The sequence below is a fragment of the Rhinoderma darwinii genome, chromosome 8 (assembly GCF_050947455.1).
Source record: "Rhinoderma darwinii isolate aRhiDar2 chromosome 8, aRhiDar2.hap1, whole genome shotgun sequence".
In the NCBI taxonomy this organism is placed as follows: Eukaryota; Metazoa; Chordata; class Amphibia; order Anura; family Rhinodermatidae; genus Rhinoderma; species Rhinoderma darwinii.
The window spans coordinates 17,431,583-17,455,882 of NC_134694.1; the positions used below are offsets into that span (position 1 = coordinate 17,431,583).

At 45.0% G+C, this 24,300-nt stretch overlaps 1 protein-coding gene across 5 annotated transcripts in view; it reads left to right on the top strand.

Moving 5' to 3' along the window:
* ATP2B3 (ATPase plasma membrane Ca2+ transporting 3) overlaps nt 1–24,300 on the top strand; it is a 172,039-nt gene that overhangs the window by 129,475 nt on the left and 18,264 nt on the right. For all 5 annotated transcript variants that reach the window (XM_075835358.1, XM_075835354.1, XM_075835355.1 and 2 more), the window contains 4 exons: nt 3,990–4,169; nt 4,501–4,588; nt 5,955–6,061; nt 8,064–8,255. In XM_075835358.1, the coding sequence (XP_075691473.1) occupies nt 3,990–4,169; nt 4,501–4,588; nt 5,955–6,061; nt 8,064–8,255 (567 nt within the window). The remainder of the gene's footprint in view (nt 1–3,989; nt 4,170–4,500; nt 4,589–5,954; nt 6,062–8,063; nt 8,256–24,300) is intronic.

A 24,300-nucleotide genomic window follows, 5' to 3' on the forward strand; every position in this document is an offset into this window, starting at 1 on the left:
CATGGGGGTCGGCTTGTATCATGGCCCTCATGGTCTCCTGTAAGGAAAGAGCAAAATTTCGGAGTGTCTCACCTGGTTGCTGAACTCTGTCCATGAACCTCATCCTGAGCTCAGAGATGGATTTGGGCTCAAAGGTGGTACGTAGCTGGACCAGGATCTGATCCACAGCCTTCTTTTGGATACGTGGCCAGGACTCCACTTCTTTTAGGGCCACATCTTGTAGTTGTCCCATTAAGATCTCTACCTTCTGTTCTTCTGGAATGGGGTAGAGGCGGAACATGGCAAGCATTTTTTTTCTAAAGTCTTTTAAGGTGTGTGGTTCACCTTTGTAGTGGGGCAGCCATGGGGCCCCTGCATAGTAGGGCATGGACAGAGGCATGATGCAGGGTGCTGCAGCAGGTGTTGTTCTTTCTGTCATGGCCGGTGTAGTGACCGTGCTGAGACCGGGCTCTTCCGTGTCACTTGAGTCCGACATTGTTACTGTCCCTTTAAGTTTTTCCAATGTCTATTATTGGCGCTCCCGGACTTTTAACTGAGTCGGGGGTCTTGTTAAAGGTGCTCCCGGACTTTTTATTGGGTCCGGAGTAATGTCCAGGATGCTCCCGGGCTTTTTATTGGGCACCGGTGGTGGTACAGCAGGGGTTAACTTGATGGCCAATTGAATCGGGACTCACCGCTGGTATGCTGTTGCTTCCCTCTGGGCTGTACTTTGTTACCGGGCTGTTCCGTTGCTCTCCTGTGATGTTTTTGGGAGAGTTGCTGGTTGCAGGGGATCCGCGGTGGAGGTGCCGTGCAGAGGCTTCACTCCTCCAAGATGGCGGCGCCTAGCAGTTTTCGGCCGTTCCCTCTTGCCTGTGCTGGATATTGTGAGTTCCTATAATCATCCAGATGGTGGCGCTAGACTGGCGCCGCAGGTTAACCTGTCTGGAGCGGGTAAATGGAACTGTGACGCAGCAGTTTGTGAGGTAAAATGGCGGATTAACCCCTTTTGGGCTGGAACTGCCGGGAAACAGTGATTTTAACCCCTTTTGGGGCTGAAATAGTCTCTTGCAGCTGCGGTTGCAGCTTTGTACGGTGGGGACCAGGGCTTTGGGACAAAGTCTCTCTGGTTTGGGGCCCACATGAGATTTAAACGTATCCTGTTCGTGACGCCAAAGTTCATATGCAGCAACCACGAGGAAGAGCTTCCCAGGAGGATGGGAGCAGTAGTGAAGTGCACGGTGTATGGCCTGAGGTATCTGTAGGAATCTCTACCTCTCCTCCCTCGCTCCTTCTCGGGCTGGCACAGTGACAGGGGGGGGCTGCACTATGGATGATGGTGGTGATAGTCTTTTCCCCCGTAGCAACTCCCGTGATGGTGGTAGTAGTATGTGTGCGCCTGGCAAGGTGGTATGTGGGGTGCCCTTGATGTTATGCAGTGCAGGGACCAGACGACACAGGGGATTTGAATAACTCACGTTTACTGAAGAACTTTATACAGTCTTCCAAAATGGAGGCACGTTATCTTCTGTCCACTTCAACAGTTGAGGGGAAGAAGGGACCAGTGGGTGACCAATGAGGGTTTCAATTGTCCAGCTATATCTAGAAATCATTCACTTTTCCAGCAGCGTGTGTAATAAATGAACTCACTTTTCTCAGTGATGAGGGTTGTAGTTGAGTGACTTGATAGACACTTCTTATATTAATTGTGGCGTGCGGCAGAACCGGTAACAGCGCCAGCAGGAGTTCTGAGGCCCAATATTATATAGACTTCTCCTCAGAAACAGACAGACAGCTTTTCAGCTAAATAATACTTGCTGTGGTGATGATAGAGATGATATGCTGGTTACAATCTCCTTACTGTTCCTCCTCTTGCATTGGGCTGCAGGTGCTGAGACCTGTTGCCAGTTGAAAGGATTGTATTAATCTGCTGTGTCAGAGCAGCTAGCAGACATGTCTGTCTCCTCACAGACACGACCCGACTCCTCTGTGCAGACTGTGAGACAGAGTCAGAGTGAGGCTCTCGGGCTGTAGCCAGGCTCCACCCCCTTTTCAAACAATGCTAGATGTACAATGCACCCTCTAGTGGCTCCCCACTGATACCTTCATCCTTCTCTTCAGCTGGTGAACAGCACACTGTGTGAAAAATAATAAAGACATGTAAAACACATCGAATGCATGACATACAAATAACAGGGAACCAGAAGGGTATCTTCTGGGATGCTGCATAACCTAAAAAAGAAGATGCCAATAGACTAGAAGTATAAGAAATTGAAAAAGTACTTTATTGAAAATGCCTGGTTGTATAGACTATCACCATGAGTGTTAACACACTACCCCCAGACGAAGGCATTTGCGCCGAAACGCGCGTTGGGGTGGACATCTTGCTGTGCATCTAGTCCTGGACTTACCATGGGTATGTTTAACTATCGCAATTTGTTCCAATATTGTTTCACTTGTTAGCAATGTTTATTTCCTGCCATCTTCATACATATTTGTTACTTTAACTACTCTATATGGCATATGTCCATTTAATGTTGCTTCAAACTGTTGTGGGCAGGACTTAGCGTGTTAACACTCATGGTGATAGTCTATACAACCAGGCATTTTTTACTCACTTATTCCTTAAACTTATACTACCTGTTTACTTCATGAGCTGCATGGCTTGTATGTCCTTTTAACCTGTTGGTTTATGGATTCGCTTTTTATCATAGTACATCTATATGTTATTTTCAATAAAGTACTTTTTCAATTTCTTATACTTCTAGTCTATTGGCATCTTCTTTTTTAGGTTATATACTAGGTATTAAGAGTTCAGGTTGCTTAGCAACCATTTAACTAACCATCTCGGTGACTACCATTTGAGTTCATGTAGCTACATGCAGAGTAGTGGTCACAGACAGTTCTATCTGCTATACAATGCACTGCCTCTCTATATTACCTAGACTTGTTTTAGGTCCACCTAACTTAAAGGAACAGTGTCACCAACAAAAAAAAAATTATATCAGTTTGATGTTAGTGATTTATTCAAAACGTTTGTATTTATTTGTGTGCTTGTGTGTTACTTTTTTTTATTTTTACACTTTTTCTTCCCTATGGGGGCTGCCATTTTTTTTTCCATTTCTGTATGTGTCGATTAACGACACATACAGACATGGAATACGGCAGCTCCAGTCCCACAGGGACTGCGAACGGGGCCCGTTTCATCCACTATGGTGTACGCCGTCTGTGTGGGAACGGCGCATGCGCCGCTCCCACACAGTCCAATTTGAAATGCGCGCCGTCCGGCGCCATTTTCCTGTGGACCGGAAGTCGCGGCCGGACAGTAAGATTACTACTTCCGGACTTGTGCACATGGAGCAGCGGCAGCAGACGGAGTGGACGGACCGGAGGGAGCGGCGGCGACTGGAGCAGGTAAGTGATTTCTATGTATGTTCGTGTTTTACTGTGTGTTTACTAGTGTATGTTAACCTACTACACTGTGTGTTAGCTCAAAAAATGGCGACACACAGTGTAGGAGGTTAGACCGTTCAATCCCCTCGTTTCTTCCGGCACTAGCCAGGATAAAGGAGGGGGGGATTCTGAGAGCTCACTAGAGCGAGGGATTTTTTCCCAATTTTGCAGCATAAAGTAATGTGGTTGCTTTACCACATGCAATGCTGCAATTTTGGGAATTGCTCCATCTAGTGACCAGCACTGGGAAATATTATAAATTAGAATCCAATTTATAATATTTCCTGACTCGTGAAAAAAATAAAAAAAATTAGAACAATGTTTAATCACCCACACACTAATTGTTTAACTAAAAAAAAAAAAACATTTTTTGCTAACAACACATTCCCTTTAAGCAACTGAAAGCATAAGTAGACAGCAAAGCTTCAGAATAACGACAAACAAAAAAAAGGGGAAGGAATAAAATTGAAGGATGAGAGGGGGGGCTTTTGTGTCATATTTTACTACAATGGGTTGTGGGTTCTTGAGTTACATGTGTGTTACCATTTACTGTACAGGTCCCTGAAGCAATCCGTAAATGTCAACGTGCCGGGATCACAGTCCGTATGGTCACTGGGGATAACATCAACACAGCACGTGCCATTGCTGCAAAGTGTGGCATTATACAACCTGGGGAAGACTTCCTGTGCCTGGAAGGGAAAGAGTTCAACCGGCGTATCAGGAACGAGAAGGGAGAGGTTTGTGTTCTATCATTTTAAAGGATAATTTCACATGTCTGCTATATACTACAGGACCAGATCATTTATTATAAAACCGGTACGCATAGTCTTCTTAGCTATGACTGGCACGGTATAATAACACACAAGTGGAGTCGGAGGACTTCTTTTGTGCCCCCCCCCCTCTTTGTACATTCAAATAATAGAATAGTGATTTTTTTTATTCTCTTTGCAGAACACCATATATTCGCCATTACTCTATCCATAATTAACATGTAATTGAAGGGACTGCATAGAATAATGTGGAAACCTATGTGATTCTTTATTCTTACTTATGGTTTGCTTTTCTTAGATAGAACAGGAACGCCTGGATAAAATCTGGCCAAAGTTACGGGTCCTTGCCCGGTCTTCACCGACGGATAAACACACTCTGGTAAAAGGTATTTAGACAGACATTTTATTTTTTCTATCTTAAAAAAGATTCTACCCTCTTAAAGGAGTTGTATGAAATTAGGAAAATGGGTCTTCTTTTTCCAGAAACAGCGCCACTCTTGTCTGGACTGTGACTGGTATTGCAGCTCATTCTCATTGAAGTAAATGGTGTTCAGCTGCAATACCATATGCTGCCCATGGACAAGAGTGGCACTGTTGTCTGAATTTTGTCTTAAACCTTTATTTTTATCTCATAACAAACTTTTTGAGTGCTATTGATATTCCTTGAGAACTTCTATAAACATGGCAGATATAGTTTTACCATATGCATAAAAGCAATTTGAGACATATATTTTTCTGACACTTTCTAAGGCGTGTCTGTCATTGTTTGTTATATTCATAAGATAATATTTTCAAGTAGACTAAAGTGTCTGTCCATGTACAGTACATAACTGCTATAAATGCTGGGCTGAAAAATGTTGAAGGGCTTTATTAATAAGTATTACTCACATCATCTATGCCGCTCACTACGATCCTTGATTTGGGGTTATGTCTGTACAGAAGTTTAGCAACAACGACATCTAGTGGTAGTAGGAAGGTACTACAAATACTTACTAAATCAGCTGCTAACAAGGAGTCTGTGACAAACAATGCAAACCAACAGTCCTTATACAAAAAGCCCAAAAATTAGTTGGGCTCGCAACGCTTGGAACTCCCATCATCCCTGCAAGAGGGTTAAGGCTTGAGAAAGGTTCAGGTGTGAACCGAAACGTTGCTCACTCTTCCACCTGGTGGTGAATGAACCAACATCTCCCCAACGCTGAAGTCCTGGTGCTGTTACTTGCTCTTTTGTCTTTTGGTATTCTAATCCAAGGAATTGATTCGTCCTTCTACTGGTAACGTGCACATGGCCTGATGTTCAGTTTGCATTGAGTGCTGTGTTTTCCTCTACTTTATATATATATATATATATATATATATATATATATATATATATATATATATATACAAAAGTGCTGTGTTTTCCTCTACTTTATATATATATATATATATATATATATATATATATATATACAAAAGAGAAGACAGCAGCACTCACAGAATAAATGTGAATCGGGTGCCAGCAAAAAACGTCCCGATCCTCGGACGTGGTGTATATAGAAGAAAGAAAAACTTTGCGGCACTCCAATTTGAGAAAGATCCTAATGTAGGATTGAAACGTTGCTGTTATATTTGGATTGAATAAACCACCATTTTTTCAAATTGGAGTGCCGCAAAGTTTTTCTTTCTTCTATATATATATATATATATATATATATATATATATATGTATATATATATGTATATATATTTATTCGTGTATCTCACTTTCAGGCATAATTGACAGCACGATTGGTGAACAACGTCAAGTGGTGGCAGTGACAGGAGACGGCACCAATGATGGCCCGGCTCTTAAAAAAGCAGATGTTGGCTTTGCAATGGTAACCCCCATATATATTATTTCTTCTCAAGAGCTTATATAATGAATACTACCCAGATTTGTTGACAGAAAATATTTCCTACCAAGTAATTGAAAGTTAATATTCCTTAAAAAGACCAAAATAGTGAAAAAGAATAGACAAGAAAATAAAGATTCCAATTTATATAGTAAAAAAAAATGGTGTCAACGGAGACATTGGTTTTTCTCCCTTCTAATGTGAAATAGTTACATTACAAAAGAGGGTGGAACTTTGGCTGCTTGTCTCCGGCTGGGAGGCAGCTTGCTTTTGCAGAAAGCTTCTCCCACTGCCCTGTCTGCAATGTAGACCAGGCAAAGTAAGCTCTGCCCCTTTATGGTTCAATATTTGTATTAGTGATTTCAGACAAAACAAAAAGAACATGATCAATAACCAAATATCGTCATATGTACAAAGCGAAAGTACACAATACATTTTCCCAGCTTTGTGTAAATACAAATTGCTAACCCGGAATGTGGAAATTGATCAGAAGAACAAATACCAATCAGGTATAATCGGGACAGCTCTGCCCCTTTAAATAAAACCGGCACCACTGCTGTTCTCCCACTAAAGATAGGGAATACAGAAAAAAATAGACCCCTGATTTTTTTTTCCTACAAAGCTCAAAAAGGCGTCGCTGTATTTTTTCCTCATTCATTTCTAGACTTCGTGTCTTTTTAAAAAATTCCTCTGTGTACAAAAATAGCAATGTCTCCTTAAGTCAAAAACATTCCAAGAATGGTTGATACAGGAAAGGTCAAGACTCTGTAATAAGCTCATTGTGCTCAGTTTAGACTTTGAGCCATGAAGAGTTTATATGGTTCAGTTTATTTTCTGCCGCCCTGTTCACAAAATGTGCTGAGTAAAAAATTGGAGCTGGGTCATACCATCCCCATAGACATGTATAAGAAGATCCCATGAACTATATCAGGGCATTAGTGACCATGCAGACCCTTAGGCCTTATTCAGACGAACGTTGAATACGTCTATGTGATGGCTGTTAAAACAATGGCCGTCACACGGACGCATGTATTTCAATGGGGGAGTCCACACGGCCGTTATTTCAACAGACCGTGTGAAGGGTCCGTTGAGAGATAGAACATGTCCTATTTTCTTCAGTTTTCACAGATCCCTCCATAGACTCAAGTCTATGGGGATCCGTGAAAACTATGGGGATCCGTGAAAACTGGTCCCACATGGGTGAAACTCGGACGTGAAAAATGGCCGTTTTTCACGTTTGAGTTTCCCCACGTTTATGTGAATAAGCCCTTAGTCTGTCCAGACAAATGCTGGTATTGTCTGCGCAGATTACACTATTATGCTTGAAAAGATTGAAGGGAAAGAATGAAGAGGACAACAAGTAGCACGTGGAACCACGAGAACCACCATCAAGAAGCCTAACACAACCAAGAGGTGGGATATGCTGAAGAACCACAAGCTTTATGGCCTGCAAAAGTTGAAGCTGACATAATGGCAAATAATTATCATCATCATCACGTCTATAAGGCGATATTCAGACGAACGTGTGCAAAATCAGCCGTGAAAAACTGCAGTTTTTCACATCCGATACGCACCCGTGGGGGACCTGTTTTCACTAATCCCTCATAGACTTGAGTCTATTGATGGATCCGTGAAAACGGACAAAAATAGGACATGTCCTATTTTTTCATGGGCCCGTTAAAACAGCGGCCATGTGAACAGCCCCATAGAAATACATGCAGCCGTTTGACGGCCGTTAAAAAATGGCCGTCACAAGATCTATTTATACTTTCATCTGAATAAGCCCTAAGTCTGTATAGAAGTCCATGTCAATTAGAAATATTGCCCAGGAAGGTCTCCATGTGTTCTGGAGATAAACGGTAAATCACAACTAACCAGTGCCTACATTATAGAGGCTAGGTTCTGCCCATATTTTAGAATCTGTCCTAGATTTTTCAAGTCCCTCAATCATTTACGTTCTGTTTTTGTGCATTTTCTTATCTCCTAGGGATTGGCCGGCACAGATGTGGCCAAGGAAGCTTCAGATATCATCTTAACGGACGACAACTTCTCCAGCATAGTCAAAGCCGTTATGTGGGGCCGCAACGTGTACGACAGCATTTCCAAATTTCTTCAGTTCCAACTGACGGTCAATGTGGTGGCAGTGATTGTGGCATTTACTGGGGCCTGTATCACTCAGGTTAGTATGTCCTGCTTTAGAATAATGGTAACGGGCATGGCTATATGGGAATGCAGAGGTAGCAGTCACACCCGGGCCCTGGTGTCTGAGGAGGTCTAAAGGTCCCTCTTCCACATAAGACACCTGTATTATAAATGGCACGTGATACGCCGATGACCCTTTCAGCAGACAGATGGTCGGATGAAGGTCAGTTTGACCGAAAACATTTACTAAAGCAAGTGAGCAGAACTTTTTGTAAATTATACAATAACTGGGTTGGGAACCTAAATTTTGCACTTCCTACCTATCCATCGGAGTGCCGTGTTCTACCACAAAGTGTTCAAAAATAATGGACAAGCTTAGTAATAAGGAATTCTGGCACCACAGGAACTAGATCAAGTCTAATGCCAAGGCTGTATGAACATTGGTTACTTGTACATACTGGCATAGCTATAGGGGTTGTAAGGCTGGAACCACACGAGCATGTTACGTCCGTAATGGACGAAACGTATTTCGGCCTCTAATCCAAGACCGAACACCCTGCAGGGAGCCGGGCTCCTAGCATCATAGTTATGTACGATGCTAGGAGTCCCTGCCTCTCCGTGGAACTACTGTCCCGTACTGAAAACATGATTACAGTACGGGACAGTTGTCCTGCAGCGAGGCAGGGACTCCTAGCATCGTACATAACTATGATGCTAGGAGCCCGGCTCCCTGCAGTGTGTTCGGTCCGGGACTTGCGGTCGAAATACGTTCCGTCCATTACGGATGTAATGTGCTCGTGTGAATCCAGCCTAAGGGTAGCAATAGCAACCACATTCAAGACGCTTGAGGTCCCATAGACCTCCCTGCCACATGATCTGTGCTGCCACAAGTAGGCAGGGCAGAGGCATGATGCCCTATTATACTAATTACCCAATGTGTTTACATAGATGGAGGCATCTTGGTTTATAAGGCAATATATCATTATTATATGTGTATATGGCGGAGGTGGGGGAAGGGAAGTCTTGCCGCACTGTATATGTAATTCGTTTTTTGGCTCTCCTGTATAACATTTGGTATACCCATTGTTCCTGAATCCTAATTTTAAATATGTATTTGGGAATGCAGAGGCTTCCAGGCGGCAGCAGCTGAACCTTTAGCGGCTTTTACAATATAAATAATTGCAGCCTTTTGTGCCTTTGTATTACATGGGCTTCTGAATAGACCAGAATACATTTTTGGGCCGCGTGGGAGAGATGGCCAGCTTTGAGACGATTTCTTGCTAAGCAGGACTTCCTAAAATATTCACAGTGCTCTCTCCAGGGACCACAGCAAGGATGATGAGATTTGCCAAATGCACTTAGATTCAGAGGACTATTCTGATACGGGAAATCGTTCCCTCCAATTCTAGTGTTGTAGTGAATGCTACGCAGCGTAATGCTTTAATACGTTTAACATTAGGATTAATTATAAAAAAGGTCATTTTTTTCCAAAAACAGTGCCACCCTTGTCCATTGGCTATGTGAGGTATTGCAGTTCAACCTAATACACTTGAAGGGGGATAAGCTGCAATGCCAGACACCGCCCATGGACATGGGTGACACGATTTCAGGATAAAATAAATACAAAATAAGACCTTTATTAGTTGTTTTCGGTTTTATATCTAAGACAACCTCTAAGTATCGCAGTATCTAAGCAAGCAAACGTTATGCATTCAGCGCACGCTTGGTTACTTCCATCATTGACAGTGAATCAAACGCTACTCCATTCAAGCTTCTCCTCGCTGCTTGGCGACTATTATAACCTATTCTATGCGTAGGTGATCATTTATGATTTTGGAAAACTTTGTTGAAAAAAACACATAACAAGGCAATGTGGCATAGTTGGCATTGATAACAGGCAAACACCAGTGCTTGGAACAGCTATGATTCTTATAGGGGTAACTCCTCCCCCCCCCTCTTACTCCTGCCCCCACTATTGTCCAATGAGCAGTCAGCACATCACGGTGACATCACTAAGCATCATTATGTAGGATCAGCTGTGTGGGCGTGGGGAGCTCCGCCTCTGTGTTTTCATAGGAACGTGTCAACACGGTTTTAGTGTCGTTGGCGAGTACTGTCCGGTCACATACGTATATCTCCATAACCGAGAACATGGCTGTATTGTCCTCATCACTGGCCCCTCACTATTTAGTTCAGACAGCTACTTCCTAAGGGCTCATTCAGACGAGTGTAAAACTTGTCCATGTGTTGTGCATGGAAATAACGCACAGCACACGGACCCCTTCATTTCAATGGGGCCGTTCACACATGCGAGAGTCCGCTGCATGATACTCACTGCATGTCCTGTATTGGTGCGTTTTCACGCACCTACTCGTCCATTGAAGTCAATGGGTGAATGAAAACCACGCAGCGCACACGGATGCACATTCCTTTGCTGTGCGTAATTTGCGCATCAATTCCATAAAAAAAAAAAAGTGCTTTACGAGTGTGTGAAATACACATGCCACTCATAAAGCACAGACGCAATAACGCAACACATACCGGCCAGATTTATGCGTGTTTTTTACGAGCGTAAATCTGTCACGCTCGTGTGAATGTAGCCTAAGGTGCGCGTAAATCTGTCCGTGTGCGTTGCGTTTTTGCATCAGTGTGCTTTGTGTGTGGCATGTGTTTTTCACGCTCTTGCAAGCACTTGTTTTTTTTTCGTTTTTTTTTCAATGTAATTAATGTGTGAATCATGGACAGCACAAGGATGTGCGTCCGTGTGCTGTCCGTGGTTTTAATACGGCAATTGACTTCAATGGGCGACTAGGTGCGTGAAAACGCACTAATATAGGACATGCAGTGAGTTCCACGCAACAGACACTCGCTGAGTGAAAACGCACGCATGTGTGAATAGCCCCATTGAAATCAATGGGTCCATGTGAAGTACATTGTTTCACCACACAGCACACGGACGAGAATCACGCTCGTGTGAATGAACCCTAAGGGTATGTTCACATGGGCTATTTTCGGCCGTTTTTCGGGGCGTAAAAGCCCAAAAAACTGCTGAAAAATCGGAAGCAGACCGCCTCCAAACATCTGCCCATTGGTTTCAATGGGAAAAACAGCGTACTGTTCCGATGGGGCGTTCTTTTACGCGGCCGTTTTGAAAAACGGTCGCATAAAAAAACGGCCGCGAAAAAGAAGTGCATGTCACTTCTTCAGCTGTTGTTGGAGCCGTTTTTTAATTGACTCTATAGAAAAACAGCTCCAAAAACGGGCGTGCAAAACGCGAGTGGCTTAAAAAACTTCTGAAAATAAGGAGATGTTTTCCCTTGAAAACAGCTCTGTATTTTCAGACGTTTTTGAGTTTGGATATGTTCACACGCACTAATTACGGACGTAATTCGGGCGTTTTTGCCCCGAATTACGTCCAAAAAAAGCGCCTCGATAGCGCTGACAAACATCTGCCCATTAAAAGCAATGGGCTGACGTTTGTTTGTTCACACGAGGCGTATATTTACGTGCCGCTGTCAAATGACGGCGCGTAAATAGACGCCCGCGTCAAAGAAGTGACCTGTCACTTCTTTGGGCGTAATTGGAGCCGTTATTCATTGACTCCAATGAAAAGCAGCGCCAATTACGTCCGTAATGGATGCGGCGTTCAAGCGCCTGCACATGCCGTTACGGCTGAAATTACGGGGATGTTTCCTCCTGAAAACCGTAATTTCAGCCGTTACGGACGCTGTCGTGTGAACATATCCTCTGTGTGTGAACATACCCTTAGAGAGACAGAACTCCTCTCTTCCTTCTCACTTGGGGACATTTACTCATCAGTTTACACTGCATTTACATAGGAAGGTGTATACAGATTGTGTCCCATCCTATACAACTACCCGCATAGATAAGTATATAGTTTCTAACCTCAGATCCTCCTGAAGTACTGTAAGTGTATGTTCAGACCACTTATTTTCAGCCGTTTTTCACGCCGAAAAATCGGAAGCAGAACGCCTCCAAACATCTACTCATTGATTTCAATGCGAAACACGGCATTCTGCTCCGATGAGGCGTATTTTTACACGGACGTTTTTAAAAAACGGCCGTGTAAAAATACGCCCCGTTGGAGCAGAACACGCCCGTGAAAAAACGCCCGCGAAAAAGAAGTGCATGTCTTCTTGAGTCGTTTTTGGAGCCATTTTTCATTGGCTCTATAGAAAAACAGCTCCAAAAATGGGCGTAAAAAACGCAGCTGAAAACGCGAGTTGCTAAAAAAAAAATGCCTGAAAATCAGGAGCTGTTTTCCCTTGAATTTAGATTTTTTGTGTGCACATACCCTAAGGCCTCATGCACACTTCTGTCGGCCGTTGAACGGCTGCTTATGACCGGTTCCGTGAATCACGGACCGCACACGGATGGCTTTGTAGTGTCCCACAGGAGCACTACTATGAAAACTATGTTTGTCTTCATGTGTTGTGTTATGCTGCCATCTACAGGTCCAGAAATGTTATGACATTGTGTTTCAGCCTATGCGGAGTGGTTTTCTATAATGTAACAGAAGCTGGGAGGAGTTAATTAGGGAGTGGTTAGAGTGAGTGAGGGCAGTGGTGAGCTAGGAGTGGATGCAGCAGGAAGCACAGTGAAGGTGCTCCTGAGTTCAGCCATTTGCGGATTACAGAGAAAGACAGGCCTAAAGAGATTTATTGGAATAACAGCTCAAGGAGCCAGAAGAGTCCAGAAAGAGAGACTGTGAGTAGAGAGATAATAGCACTCCGGCATTTAGCATTGGGCTACACTGATTGAGCTGAATTTGGATGACATATTTGTATTGTACTATCTCCATCTTGAAAAGTAAAAGTGTGCTGCAAGCTCTCCTGATTAACTGCCACCACCGTCTCCTGTCTTCTATTTGCACTCTACACCAAGGGCACCCCAAATAACACCAGACAGGAGTCAGCCACCAAGGGAGTGCCCCGGGGGAAACAACAGTCATCATCATCATCTTGTGCAACCCCCTCATCACTGTGTGTGTGCGTCCCTGGGAGGTGGGAAGGCCTGCAAGGCAAAATACCACCGTGACACAAGACAGAGAGCCCAGTATCCACCATTTTGGGTTCCTGCATTCCCCGCCACCCACGGGCCACCACATATAATTTTGGCGTCACGAACAGGATATCTATGGCCTCTGTGCCTTATGAACTAAGTCAGCGCTGATGCGCCACAGCCGGAGCCAGATTATCGCAGCCGGAGCAGAGTTACAGACATTTCGCTACAGCCGGAATAAAAGTTTCCCGCCAAGTCACCGCCATATTGGAAGTGGCAAGGAGCTGCGCAACAGAACCCGCGAAAACAGCGGAGCAGCTAAGAGAAAGCTGGTGAGTGCCTGAATAGGCCGGTAAATGAGATTTAAAGTAAAAAGTGGCAGTTAACAGTGTAGAGACACCGGAAAAGATATCCGGAAAAGAGGCTTAGTGCATAGCCTGAAATTGAACACCCGTTGCTAGGGGTTACTGTAGGACTTATTGCAGAAAATGTCTGACGACGGAGATAACGGCTCTCCAAGCCCCAGTGGGTCACCTCCAACAGCGCAAGTGATGCCACTCACTATGCCCTATTACTTTGGAGCACCATGGCTTCCTCGCTACAAAGGCGAAGTTCATTCCCTGAGGGAATTCAAAGAGAAGATGCTGTCCATGTTCCGTTTGTATCCTGTCTCAACAGACCAGAGGGTTGAGATATTGATAGGACAACTAGAGGGCGCAGCATTAAGAGAAGTGAAATCCTGGCCCAGAACAGAGAAAAAAACAGTGGAACAGATACTGGACCGATTGCGTGCCACATTTGAAGTAAGGACTGTGTCAGAGCTCAAGATGAGATTCTTTGGAAAGAAGCAGCAGCCCGGTGAGTCATTGAGAGACTTTGCTTTATCCCTGCAGGAGGCCCAGCGGGCAATTATGCAAGTAGAACCCTTAGAGGCTGCAGAGGCTGACAAGGCCTTAAGGGAGCAGTTTGTTGAAGGAGCTGCATCTGAAGCTCTTAAAAGTCAGCTCAGAATGTTGGCCTCCCAGAACCCAAGCTGTATCTTCTTGGACTTTAAAGAGCTCGCAATTAGAATCCTGGGGACTGAAGCCGCAGCGGTTCAAGCCAAAGTTTTCCCCTATTCCATAGAGACTCCTACGGAGTCGCAAGTAGATCCTCCTACAGCAGCGGGAAGTCAAGTTGCACTAGCTCAGTGTGCTCACATGCAAGCTCAAGATCCAGTTGGTGAACTGAGGGACCAAATTGCTGTCCTCACCAAGAGCCTCAGTAAAATGTGCCAGAAAATGGAAGATATGGAGCAACGCCAGAAAGAAAGCCGCCGCTACTCCAGTAACAGGTTCAGTAACCGATCAGAAGGGGGAAGTTACCGGAATTGGGGTAGACGCTCTTCTGACAGATTTGATACCACCGGAAGACCCATTTGTCGTAGGTGTCAAAGAGCTGGCCATATTGAAAGAGAATGTCGTCAGTTAAACGACAATCCCCTGAGGCAGAGGACCGCCCCTCGGGAGGAAGACCAATAGGTCCCACAACACCAGAATGGATTCCCCGGTACATTGGGCAGTGTCCAGTGATTACGATCCACCTAAATGGGATCCCACTGTCGGCCTTACTGGACACTGGCTCTCAAGTCACCACTCTGCAGAGAAGTTGGTTTGAGAAGTACTGGGACCTCGACCAGCTGATACAACCCCCAGACACGTGGCTTAACATTGTAGCCAGTAATGGACAATCGATACCCCATCGGGGCTACTGGGAACCCACGATCCAGATGGGAGAAACTGAACTGCCCCAGCAAGGCGTAATTGTAGTGAACGTCTGGGATGATGACTTTCCACCAGTGGTGCTGGGCATGAATGTTCTTAGGAATTGCTATGAAGAGATGCTAGATGCCCTACACCGAGCACTTTCTACAGTCCCTGTCTCCAATCAAAATGCAATTCAGCATGCTATCCGTCTCTTGAATGCCCAACAGAGGTTCACGAATGAAAAGGGTGAGATCTGCCGTGCCCGCATCATGGACTCACAACCAGTGACTCTGGAACCAGAGACGGAAACCATTCTGTGGTGTCGAGCTCGTCCAGGTTTGCAAGGTCAAGATTACCAGGCCCTTGTGGAACCTCTTCTTCTGGAAGATCATCCGACCGTGCTAGCAGCCAGAAGTCTAGTGACTGTTTCTAATGGGAGGGTACCTATTCGCCTCCTGAACATTGGTGATACGGCTGTGGTACTGAGTAAATACTGTCCAGTTGCTAAGCTCTCACAGGTCTTCTTCCAAGATGTCTGGAGCCCTGAGACTACAGTGTTCCAGCAAGCTACCCAGAATCAAGTTACCCCTGAGATGACAACAAAACCCTGGTGGACCGAGATCCATGTTGGCGATGCTAATACTACCGAAGAGGAGATCGAAGGAGCCCTGATGGTGGCCAAAGACAATCAACAAGCCTTCAGTAAACATCCTATGGATTTTGGGAAGGCTACTATCATTGAGCACACCATCCCTACAGGCGTCCATCCACCCATCAAAGAAAGGTACCGTCCCCTTCCACCAGCCATGTACCAGCCAGTGAAGAAAATGATTCGGGAGATGAAGGACGCAGATGTGATTCGGGAGAGCTACAGTCCATGGGCTGCACCCCTAGTCCTGGTGAAAAAGAAGGATGGCAACATTAGATTCTGCGTGGACTACCGCAAAATCAATAATATCACTCACAAGGATGCGTATCCCCTGCCACGCATTGAAGAATCCCTGACTGCTTTGGGGTCTGCTGCCTACTTCTCAACTCTGGATTTGACCAGCGGGTATTGGCAGGTACCTATGGCTCCCGAAGATAGGGAAAAGACTGCTTTCACTACTCCCATGGGGTTGTTCGAGTTTAATTGTATGCCCTTTGGGCTATGCAATGCCCCGGGAACCTTCCAGAGGCTGATGGAACGCTGCCTGGGTCACCAAAACTTCGAGACCGTCCTCTTGTACCTGGACGACGTAATCATCTACTCAAAGACTTATGAGGAACACCTACAGCACCTGGCAGAAGTCCTCAAAACCCTCATCAAATATGGCCTGAAAGTGAAACCCTCCAAGTGTCATCTCCTGAAGCCGGAAGTCCATTACTTAGGCCATGTCGTGAGTGCAGAAGGAGTGGTTCCTGATCCAGGCAAAGTAGCAGCAGTAAAGAGCTGGCCAGCCCCTACCACAGTCAAGGAGGTGAGAAGTTTCTTGGGATTTGCAGGGTATTATAGACGGTTCATCCCACACTTTGCCCAGATTGCAGAACCCCTCCAGGGATTGTTAAGAGGTCACTCCAAGGAAGCTATGAAGAGAAGGATCCCGATTGAGTGGGCTGAAGCCCATGAAGCCGCTTTCCAGAAGCTGAAGCAGCTGTTAACCGAACCACCTATCCTGGGATATCCTGACTACAACCAACCCTTTAGGCTGTATACTGATGCCAGCCAGAAGGGATTGGGGGCCGTCCTGTCGCAGGTACAGGACCAGAAAGAGAGAGTCATCGCTTATGCCAGCAGAGGTCTTCGAGGCGCTGAACGGAACGACCAGAATTATAGTTCCTTTAAGCTGGAATTCCTGGCCCTTGTGTGGGCAGTGACCGAAAAATTTAAAGATTACCTGGCTGCAACACCCTTCATCGTCTTCACGGATAATAATCCGCTGGCCCACTTGGATACAGCGCAACTGGGAGCTCTTGAACAGCGATGGGCATCCAGACTGGCGAATTATCAGTTTGTGATCAAGTACCGGACTGGTGCGTCCAACGTGAATGCCGATGCCTTATCCCGTTTGCCTGTGGGTGAAGAACTGGTCCGATGTAATGATGAATGGGAAGAGGTAGAGATGCCTACATTCTATGCTCAGTTTGCAACCCAGAATTCGGTGATCGCTCAGAGGAAGCGAAACGAACATCCGCAACCAAATGTTCCTGACTGCTCCCAAGATTCCAGACAGTGGGCTAGATTCCAACGGGAGAGTAGAAACCTACAGGAATTGCAGACTTCCCTTCTTCAGAAGAGGACTCCGGACCGAATACGTAGAGGTCAAGCTGATCAGGAATTAATTTGTCTATGGAGACTGAGGAATCGACTTTTCGTGTCCAGAGGTCTACTACAGAGGACTGCCCTGGATCCAGTAACGGGTGAGCGTCTACATCAAATTGTGGTACCCCGGCGAGATTCCAAATCCATCTTGGAAGCCTACCATGACAGATCGGGACACTTTGGGGTTCATAAAACGGAAGATACCATACGCCGACGATTTTACTGGATTGGCATGAGAGACGACATAGAGAAGTGGTGCCGAGAATGTCCCACCTGTGCTCAGAGCCGAGGAGAGCGTCATGACCAGAGAGCCCCACTTCACCCCATCATCAGTCATAGACCGCTGGAACTGGTAGCCATTGACCATGTCAAGTTTGAACCAAGCCGCACTGGGTATACTTATGCTATAACTATAATTGACCACTATACGAAGTTCGTGGTAGCTATGCCAGTGAAAGACCTGACTGCCAAGACCACCGCTGCCATCTTTTGGAAGAATTTCGTACTCCCCTATGGCTGTCCGGACAAGATCCTGACTGATCGTGGTTCCGCATTTGAGTCTCAACTGTTCCACGAGTTGTGTTCCCTCTATGGCTGTCAGAAGCTGAGAACTACCGCTTATCATCCACAAGGTAATGGCTTATGTGAAAAGATGAACCAGACTCTTATTGGGATGTTAAGAACTGTTCCGTCCCAGAAGAGGGCTGATTGGCCGACTCTCCTGCCAGAATTGGTGTACCTGTATAACAACACTGTGCACTGCTCCACAGGGTACACTCCTTACTATCTCCTGTTTGGCCGTCAGGGCAAATTGCCTTCGGACTTGGCCATGGATGTCGAAGTTCCAGATACTATCAACCCCCTGCCAAACACAGAGTGGGTGAGTGATCACCAGCGTCGCCTGGCTGAAGCCAACGAGATTGTGGAAAGACGGATGGAAGATGCTCGTCAAAGGCAACAAGCAGGTTTTGATCAAAAGGCCGAAGCAGAACCCTTCCAAATTGGAGACCGTGTGTGGCTGAAAAACAACCATCGTTCAAGTAAGTTGGACAGCAAGTGGCAGAAAGAACCATACACAATTAAGTCCATCCCGCACCCTGGGACTGATGTCTATGAGATTGTGCGCGAAGGCCGAGATTCCCAAGTCGTCCACCGTAATCGTCTCAAGCTCTGCCTAAAGGAAGAGGTACCAGCAGAACCACAGACAACTGAGAAATCTCCTGCAGCTGAACCGCTACCGCCAACAACTAGTATGTCCCCTCTTGATTGGCTGTTCCAACCTTGGCTGTCTATTTTTGTTCCAAGAACTGTTCTTGATCCCGGCGAAGACCAAGTGACCTCGTCATCCGAGTTCCGGCCTGGTCCAGAGGAATCCAGGGACCCTGAAATTGTTATAGAGGAGCCCCTGAGGAGATCTGATAGAGCTACCCGAGGTAAGATGCCAGCTCGATATCAAGATTGAACTGTTGAATCTGAGACTTCATTTTTGGATTATCCTTCACCAGAGACATTGTATTGTTTGCATCCCAATTGGGTAACAAGCCCTTCATTTTCCCCAGTTCATATGACAAGGACTCTTGGACATTTTCCCTGTTCAGCATTATATCCTCATATTCCTCAGAGACTGTATGGACTCTTAGTTTATTATTGCAATTGTGATTAACCTTTGTTTTAGGTTAACCTGCCGCCTGGAGAGTCGGACGCCGAGGACGGCTTTATTTAAAGAGGGGGTGTATGTAGTGTCCCACAGGAGCACTACTATGAAAACTAGGTTTGTCTTCATGTGTTGTGTTATGCTGCCATCTACAGGTTCAGAAATGTTAGGACATTGTGTTTCAGCCTATGCGGAGTGTTTTTCTATAATGTAACAGAAGCTGGGAGGAGTTAATTAGGGAGTGGTTAGAGTGAGTGAGGGCTGTGGTGAGCTAGGAGGGGATGCAGCAGGAAGCACAGTGAAGGTGCTCCTGAGTTCAGCCATTTGCGGATTACAGAGAAAGACAGGCCTAAAGAGATTTATTGGAATAACAGCTCAAGGAGCCAGAAGAGTCCAGAAAGAGAGACTGTGAGTAGAGAGATAATAGCACTCCTGCATTTAGCATTGGGCTACACTGATTGAGCTGAATTTGGATGACATATTTGTATTGTACTATCTCCATCTTGAAAAGTAAAAGTGTGCTGCAAGCTCTCCAGATTAACTGCCACCACCGTCTCCTGTCTTCTATTTGCACTCTACACCAAGGGCACCCCAAATAACACCAGACAGGAGTCAGCCACCAAGGGAGTGCCCCGGGGGAAACAACAGTCATCATCATCATCTTGTGCAACCCCCTCATCACTGTGTGTGTGCGTCCCTGGGAGGTGGGAAGGCCTGCAAGGCAAAATACCACCGTGACACAAGACAGAGAGCCCAGTATCCACCATTTTGGGTTCCTGCATTCCCCGCCACCCACGGGCCACCACAGCTTCCGTGTGCAGTTCGTTGTTTCACGGACCAAATCAATGCAAAGGCCGAGACTGTTTCGTCAAAAACGGGCAGGAGTAGGACCTGCCCTATTTTTGACGGAATGTCCGCACGGTTCCATTAAAACAACAGAAGTGTGCATGGACCCATGGAAATGAATGTGTCAGGGTGCTATCCGTTAAAAGAACGGATAGCACTCTGACGAAAAAAACTGAAATGGGCATGAGGCCTAAGTGTATTCCAGAAGATAGTGGTGTAACAGATATTGAAGGGAATATATCAACTCCTGTACCCCATATTTCTGGCGTAAAAAATGTACAAATGCATCAAAAGTTGGAACTTGCGCCAGAAAGGGAAATCTGTGCCAGCAACGAGCTGGTATTTCCGCTGTATTTTACGCCAGTTTCAGGTGTTGGTTGCTTCAAATGTGTCGGACAGTGACAGGCCGTACCCCCGTCTGCAAAGCCACGCCCACTTTTTTTGTAAAAGCAGCGTAAATGCATGGAGGGTCACAAATCTTTGCGAAAGTTCCACTTTTTTATGCATTTGCGACTTTTCTACGCCCAAATATGGCATAGAGGAGTTGATATATTCCCCTCAACATCTGTTACACTATGTTCTGAAATACACTTACTTCTGGAAGATCTGAAGTTAGAAAATATATACTTATCTATGTGGGTAGTAGTATAGGATGAAATTTATGGATGCCCGTTGTCAGGTCTTTTACAAGACACAATCCGCATGCTCCTTCCTATGTAAACCCCGTGTAAACGGACAAGGAAATTTCCCCCTGTGAGAAGGAAGAGTGGAGTTCAGTCTCACTAGGGAAGTAGATGTCTGAGCGTACGAATACTCAACAGTGAGGAGCCGGTGATGAAGACAATACAGCCAGTGATGGAGATATATGTGACAAGAGAGTACATAGGTGCTAAAACGCTGTTGATACGTTCCCATGGAAACACAGAGGCGGAGCTCCCCACGCACACACAGCTGATCCTACATAATGATGCTTAGTGATGTCACAGAGATGTGCTGACTGCTCATTGGACAATAGTGGGGGCAGGAGTAAGAGAGGGAGGAGTTACCCCTATAAGAACCATGATGTTCCAAGCACTGGTGTTTGACTGTTATCAATGCCAAATATGCCACATTGCCTTGTTATGTCTCTGGCACATTGGTGGTTACTCTGCCCCACTGACCCCTGAAGATTTGGGCAGATGAAACGTGTCGGGTCAACATAATGATTAAGTAGAGAGATAGTCGCCTCGACAGATTGCATAGTGTGTCCGAATCAGGTTGTCCGGCTATATCTTTATTCTATCCACAAAACTGTCTGACACCCGAAGTTTGACAGATTCAGACCAACGCCACTCCTTTCTGATCTATCAGCGTTATTGTCAGGGTTAATTACTAGGTTTTTAAAGCAGATCAATTAAAAGTTTAAGTTCTAATATACTTTATTTAGAAAGTTCCCCAGATATTCAGTGATGTAGTATTACAAGGTGAGCTAAATAAGGAAACTATTTATTTCAGTGAAGCGTAATAAACCCTTCGCCGCCATACTGTCCTTATAGGAAGCCATACTGTGGGAATGAGGACTCCGAATCCCCCATTTTCCGGCTGGTCTGGTATTTAAGATCTAAAATTTCACATCCGATCAAATCCCTCTTGAGAAGCCAGCTTTAGGCACCGTGCACACAGCAGAGCCGCACACTATGGAGTCATAAGCTTTCCATGTTATCTCTGTATGGCACTGCATTAAAGAAATATTCTCCTCTGTAATACTGCGTCTGATGGAGTAGGCCACCACTCTTTCTTCTGTTTGACTAAGACAAAAAAATAACCTCAATACACCTCTGTGTGAAATCAGAGGCTTATAGGGGTACAGTATGGCCTATATAGAATTCTATAAGTGTTGTGTTACGGCTCTGTACTACTCATAGGCGGTGTGCATAATCCTTTATGGGTCACAATGCAGTCAGTATTTGAAGGTCCTAACTGCCAGGGTGAAGATGGCAGCCAAGATCCAAGGGTCATTTGTGTACAATGAGAAATAAGATCAGGAAGCCAGTGAATTGGTCTGAGCTGCAATACCAAACACAGGCCACCAGGGTGAATTGGACTGTGCTGCAATGTATCGATGCGCCGATCACGGACGTTTAACCCCCTAAATGCGTTGGTTAATAGCGTCTGTGGCATCTGTACCCCATCGGCCCCCGCGAGCAATCGTAGGGTGTCGATATGCAATGATGCAAAATGATGGCCATGACTAATTTATAGGTTGTAATTTTTTAACAAAAAACCTACATCATTTGCTAGACCCCACAGGTGGATCTGGTAGATGCAGCCACGATGAGGATGTTTTAGGGCTTGTGCTGCATATGGGGCTAATGAAGAAGTCCAAGATTAGGCAATACTGGAGCGCGTATATATTTTGTACAATACCCGGGATTTACCATATACAGTAGCCATGTCCCGTAGTACAAAAATCTTGCCGTGCACATCTTACAGATGGTTATCAAGTTCCTAATATTTGGGAGCCAGGAAGGGGAGGACCAGAGTACATCTTCCCCAAAACATCATCATTTCCGCTGAGAGGAAGCAGTCTGTATTGTACCAGGGCCACACTATTCCAGCAAAGTTCCCCACACTGAAAACAAGGGAAGGACCCAAAAAAGGTACAGAGTGTGTTTCAAAAGGGGGATAAGAGAGGACACCATTTATAAGCGCGATACCTGCTGCAAAAAGCTGACCTGAGCATAAAGGATTGCTTCAAAGTGTGCCACAACATCCATGGAATATTAGTTTTATTATTTATTTACCCCATTGTACCACCTTATTATGCCCTGATGTACTCTGCCCAGCCTACATATGCCCCCAGATTATAAACTGAAATATCAGTAAAACCCCAAACCTCTTTGAGATTTCTTATTTTATTTAACCTCAGAGCCTTTGCACTTGTGGGTAATACTGTGTAGGCCTCACATGGACATGGTACACTTTCACTCCTGAGCCCTGTCGTATGTCCAGGAAAAAGATTAGGGCCACGATTTTAAAAATCAGAAAACACTTAAAAATAATCTTAGAGCTGTCTTTTCAAAGTGGCACAAACTGGGTACAACATACGTGGCACTGAAATGGCATATCTATGGAAAATTTTCACTCTACAACATCCATAGTGTAATCATTTCTGCAAAACAGTCAAAATGCTCACTACACCCCTAGATTAATTCCTTAAGGGGTGTAGTTTCAAAAATGGATTCACTTCTCAGGGGTTTCCACAGTACTGGATAGGTCCACTGAATACGTCATCACTACATGATCTGTTGGTGTCTGACACCGTTAAGCCACTCCGGCTGCCTCCGGTCACCAGACGTACATGCCGGAAGCAGTTGGCTTCAGCCATGGAATAGCGGCCGAGCTGCAGTACTGAAGCTCTGCTCCTATTCAAGTGAATAGGAGCAGAGCTGCAGTTCGGCAGCACGGCCGCTATGCAATGTTCCGAGCCAACTGCTTCCGGCTCGTACATTGCATAATGGGCAATAACATCCGGTGCCTGCAGGCCACCGAAGCAGCTGAACGGTGCAGGGTCCGGGTGTTGGACCCGCACCGATAATATACTGATGACCTATCCGGTGGATAGGTCATCAGTTGTCCTGTAGTGGACAACCCCTTTAAGTGGTACCTAAAAAAATGTTTTGCAAATTTTGTTGAATATTTCAAAAACTGCTAGTAAACTTATAAGCTTTGTAACGTCCTAAAAATTTTTTATTAAATTAAAAAAAATATGCCTACATAAAGAAGACATAGGGTAAGCCTTATTTATTTACCAATTTGTGTGGTATCTATCAATTTTAGAAGCAGAGGATTTCAAATGTAGGAAAATGCACATTTTTCTAAATTTACTTTACATTTTAGTTTTTGTTTTAATAAATAAATAGTAAACATGTGGAACAAAATTTACCACTAAGAGAGTACAATGTGCCACGGAAAAAAAAATCTCAATCACTTGGATAAGTAAAAGCATTCCAGAGTTATAACCACATAAAGTGACACGTCAGATTTCATAAATGGAGCTGGTCCTGAAGGCTAAAAAAAAGACTCGGTCCTGTAGGACATAAAGGGGTTATCCAGTTTAGTTATCACTAAAAATTGATGGCTGAATCTCAGGATAGGCCAAAAAATAGCTGATAGGTCGGGGTCCGACTCCCGAGACCCCTGCCGATCAGATGTTTTGAAGGGGGTGTAACGCTCGTATGAGCGCTTCTTCACCTTCATATCTACTTGCCCACTGTGAATCTCCAACACGCCTTTAGTGGTGAATCACAGGTATTGCAGCCTTTTCTCCTATTGAAATAAATTGAAGAAGAAGGCTGCAATACCTGTGAATTGCCACTAAATACGTGTCGGAGATTCACAGTGGGCAAGTAGAAAGCTCGTATAATCGCTGCACCCCAACCCTTCAGCTATTGATGGCCTATCCTGAGGATGGGCCAAAAATTTTCAGCGACTGGACAATCCCTTTAAAATAAATTTTTGAATGTTTTGAATG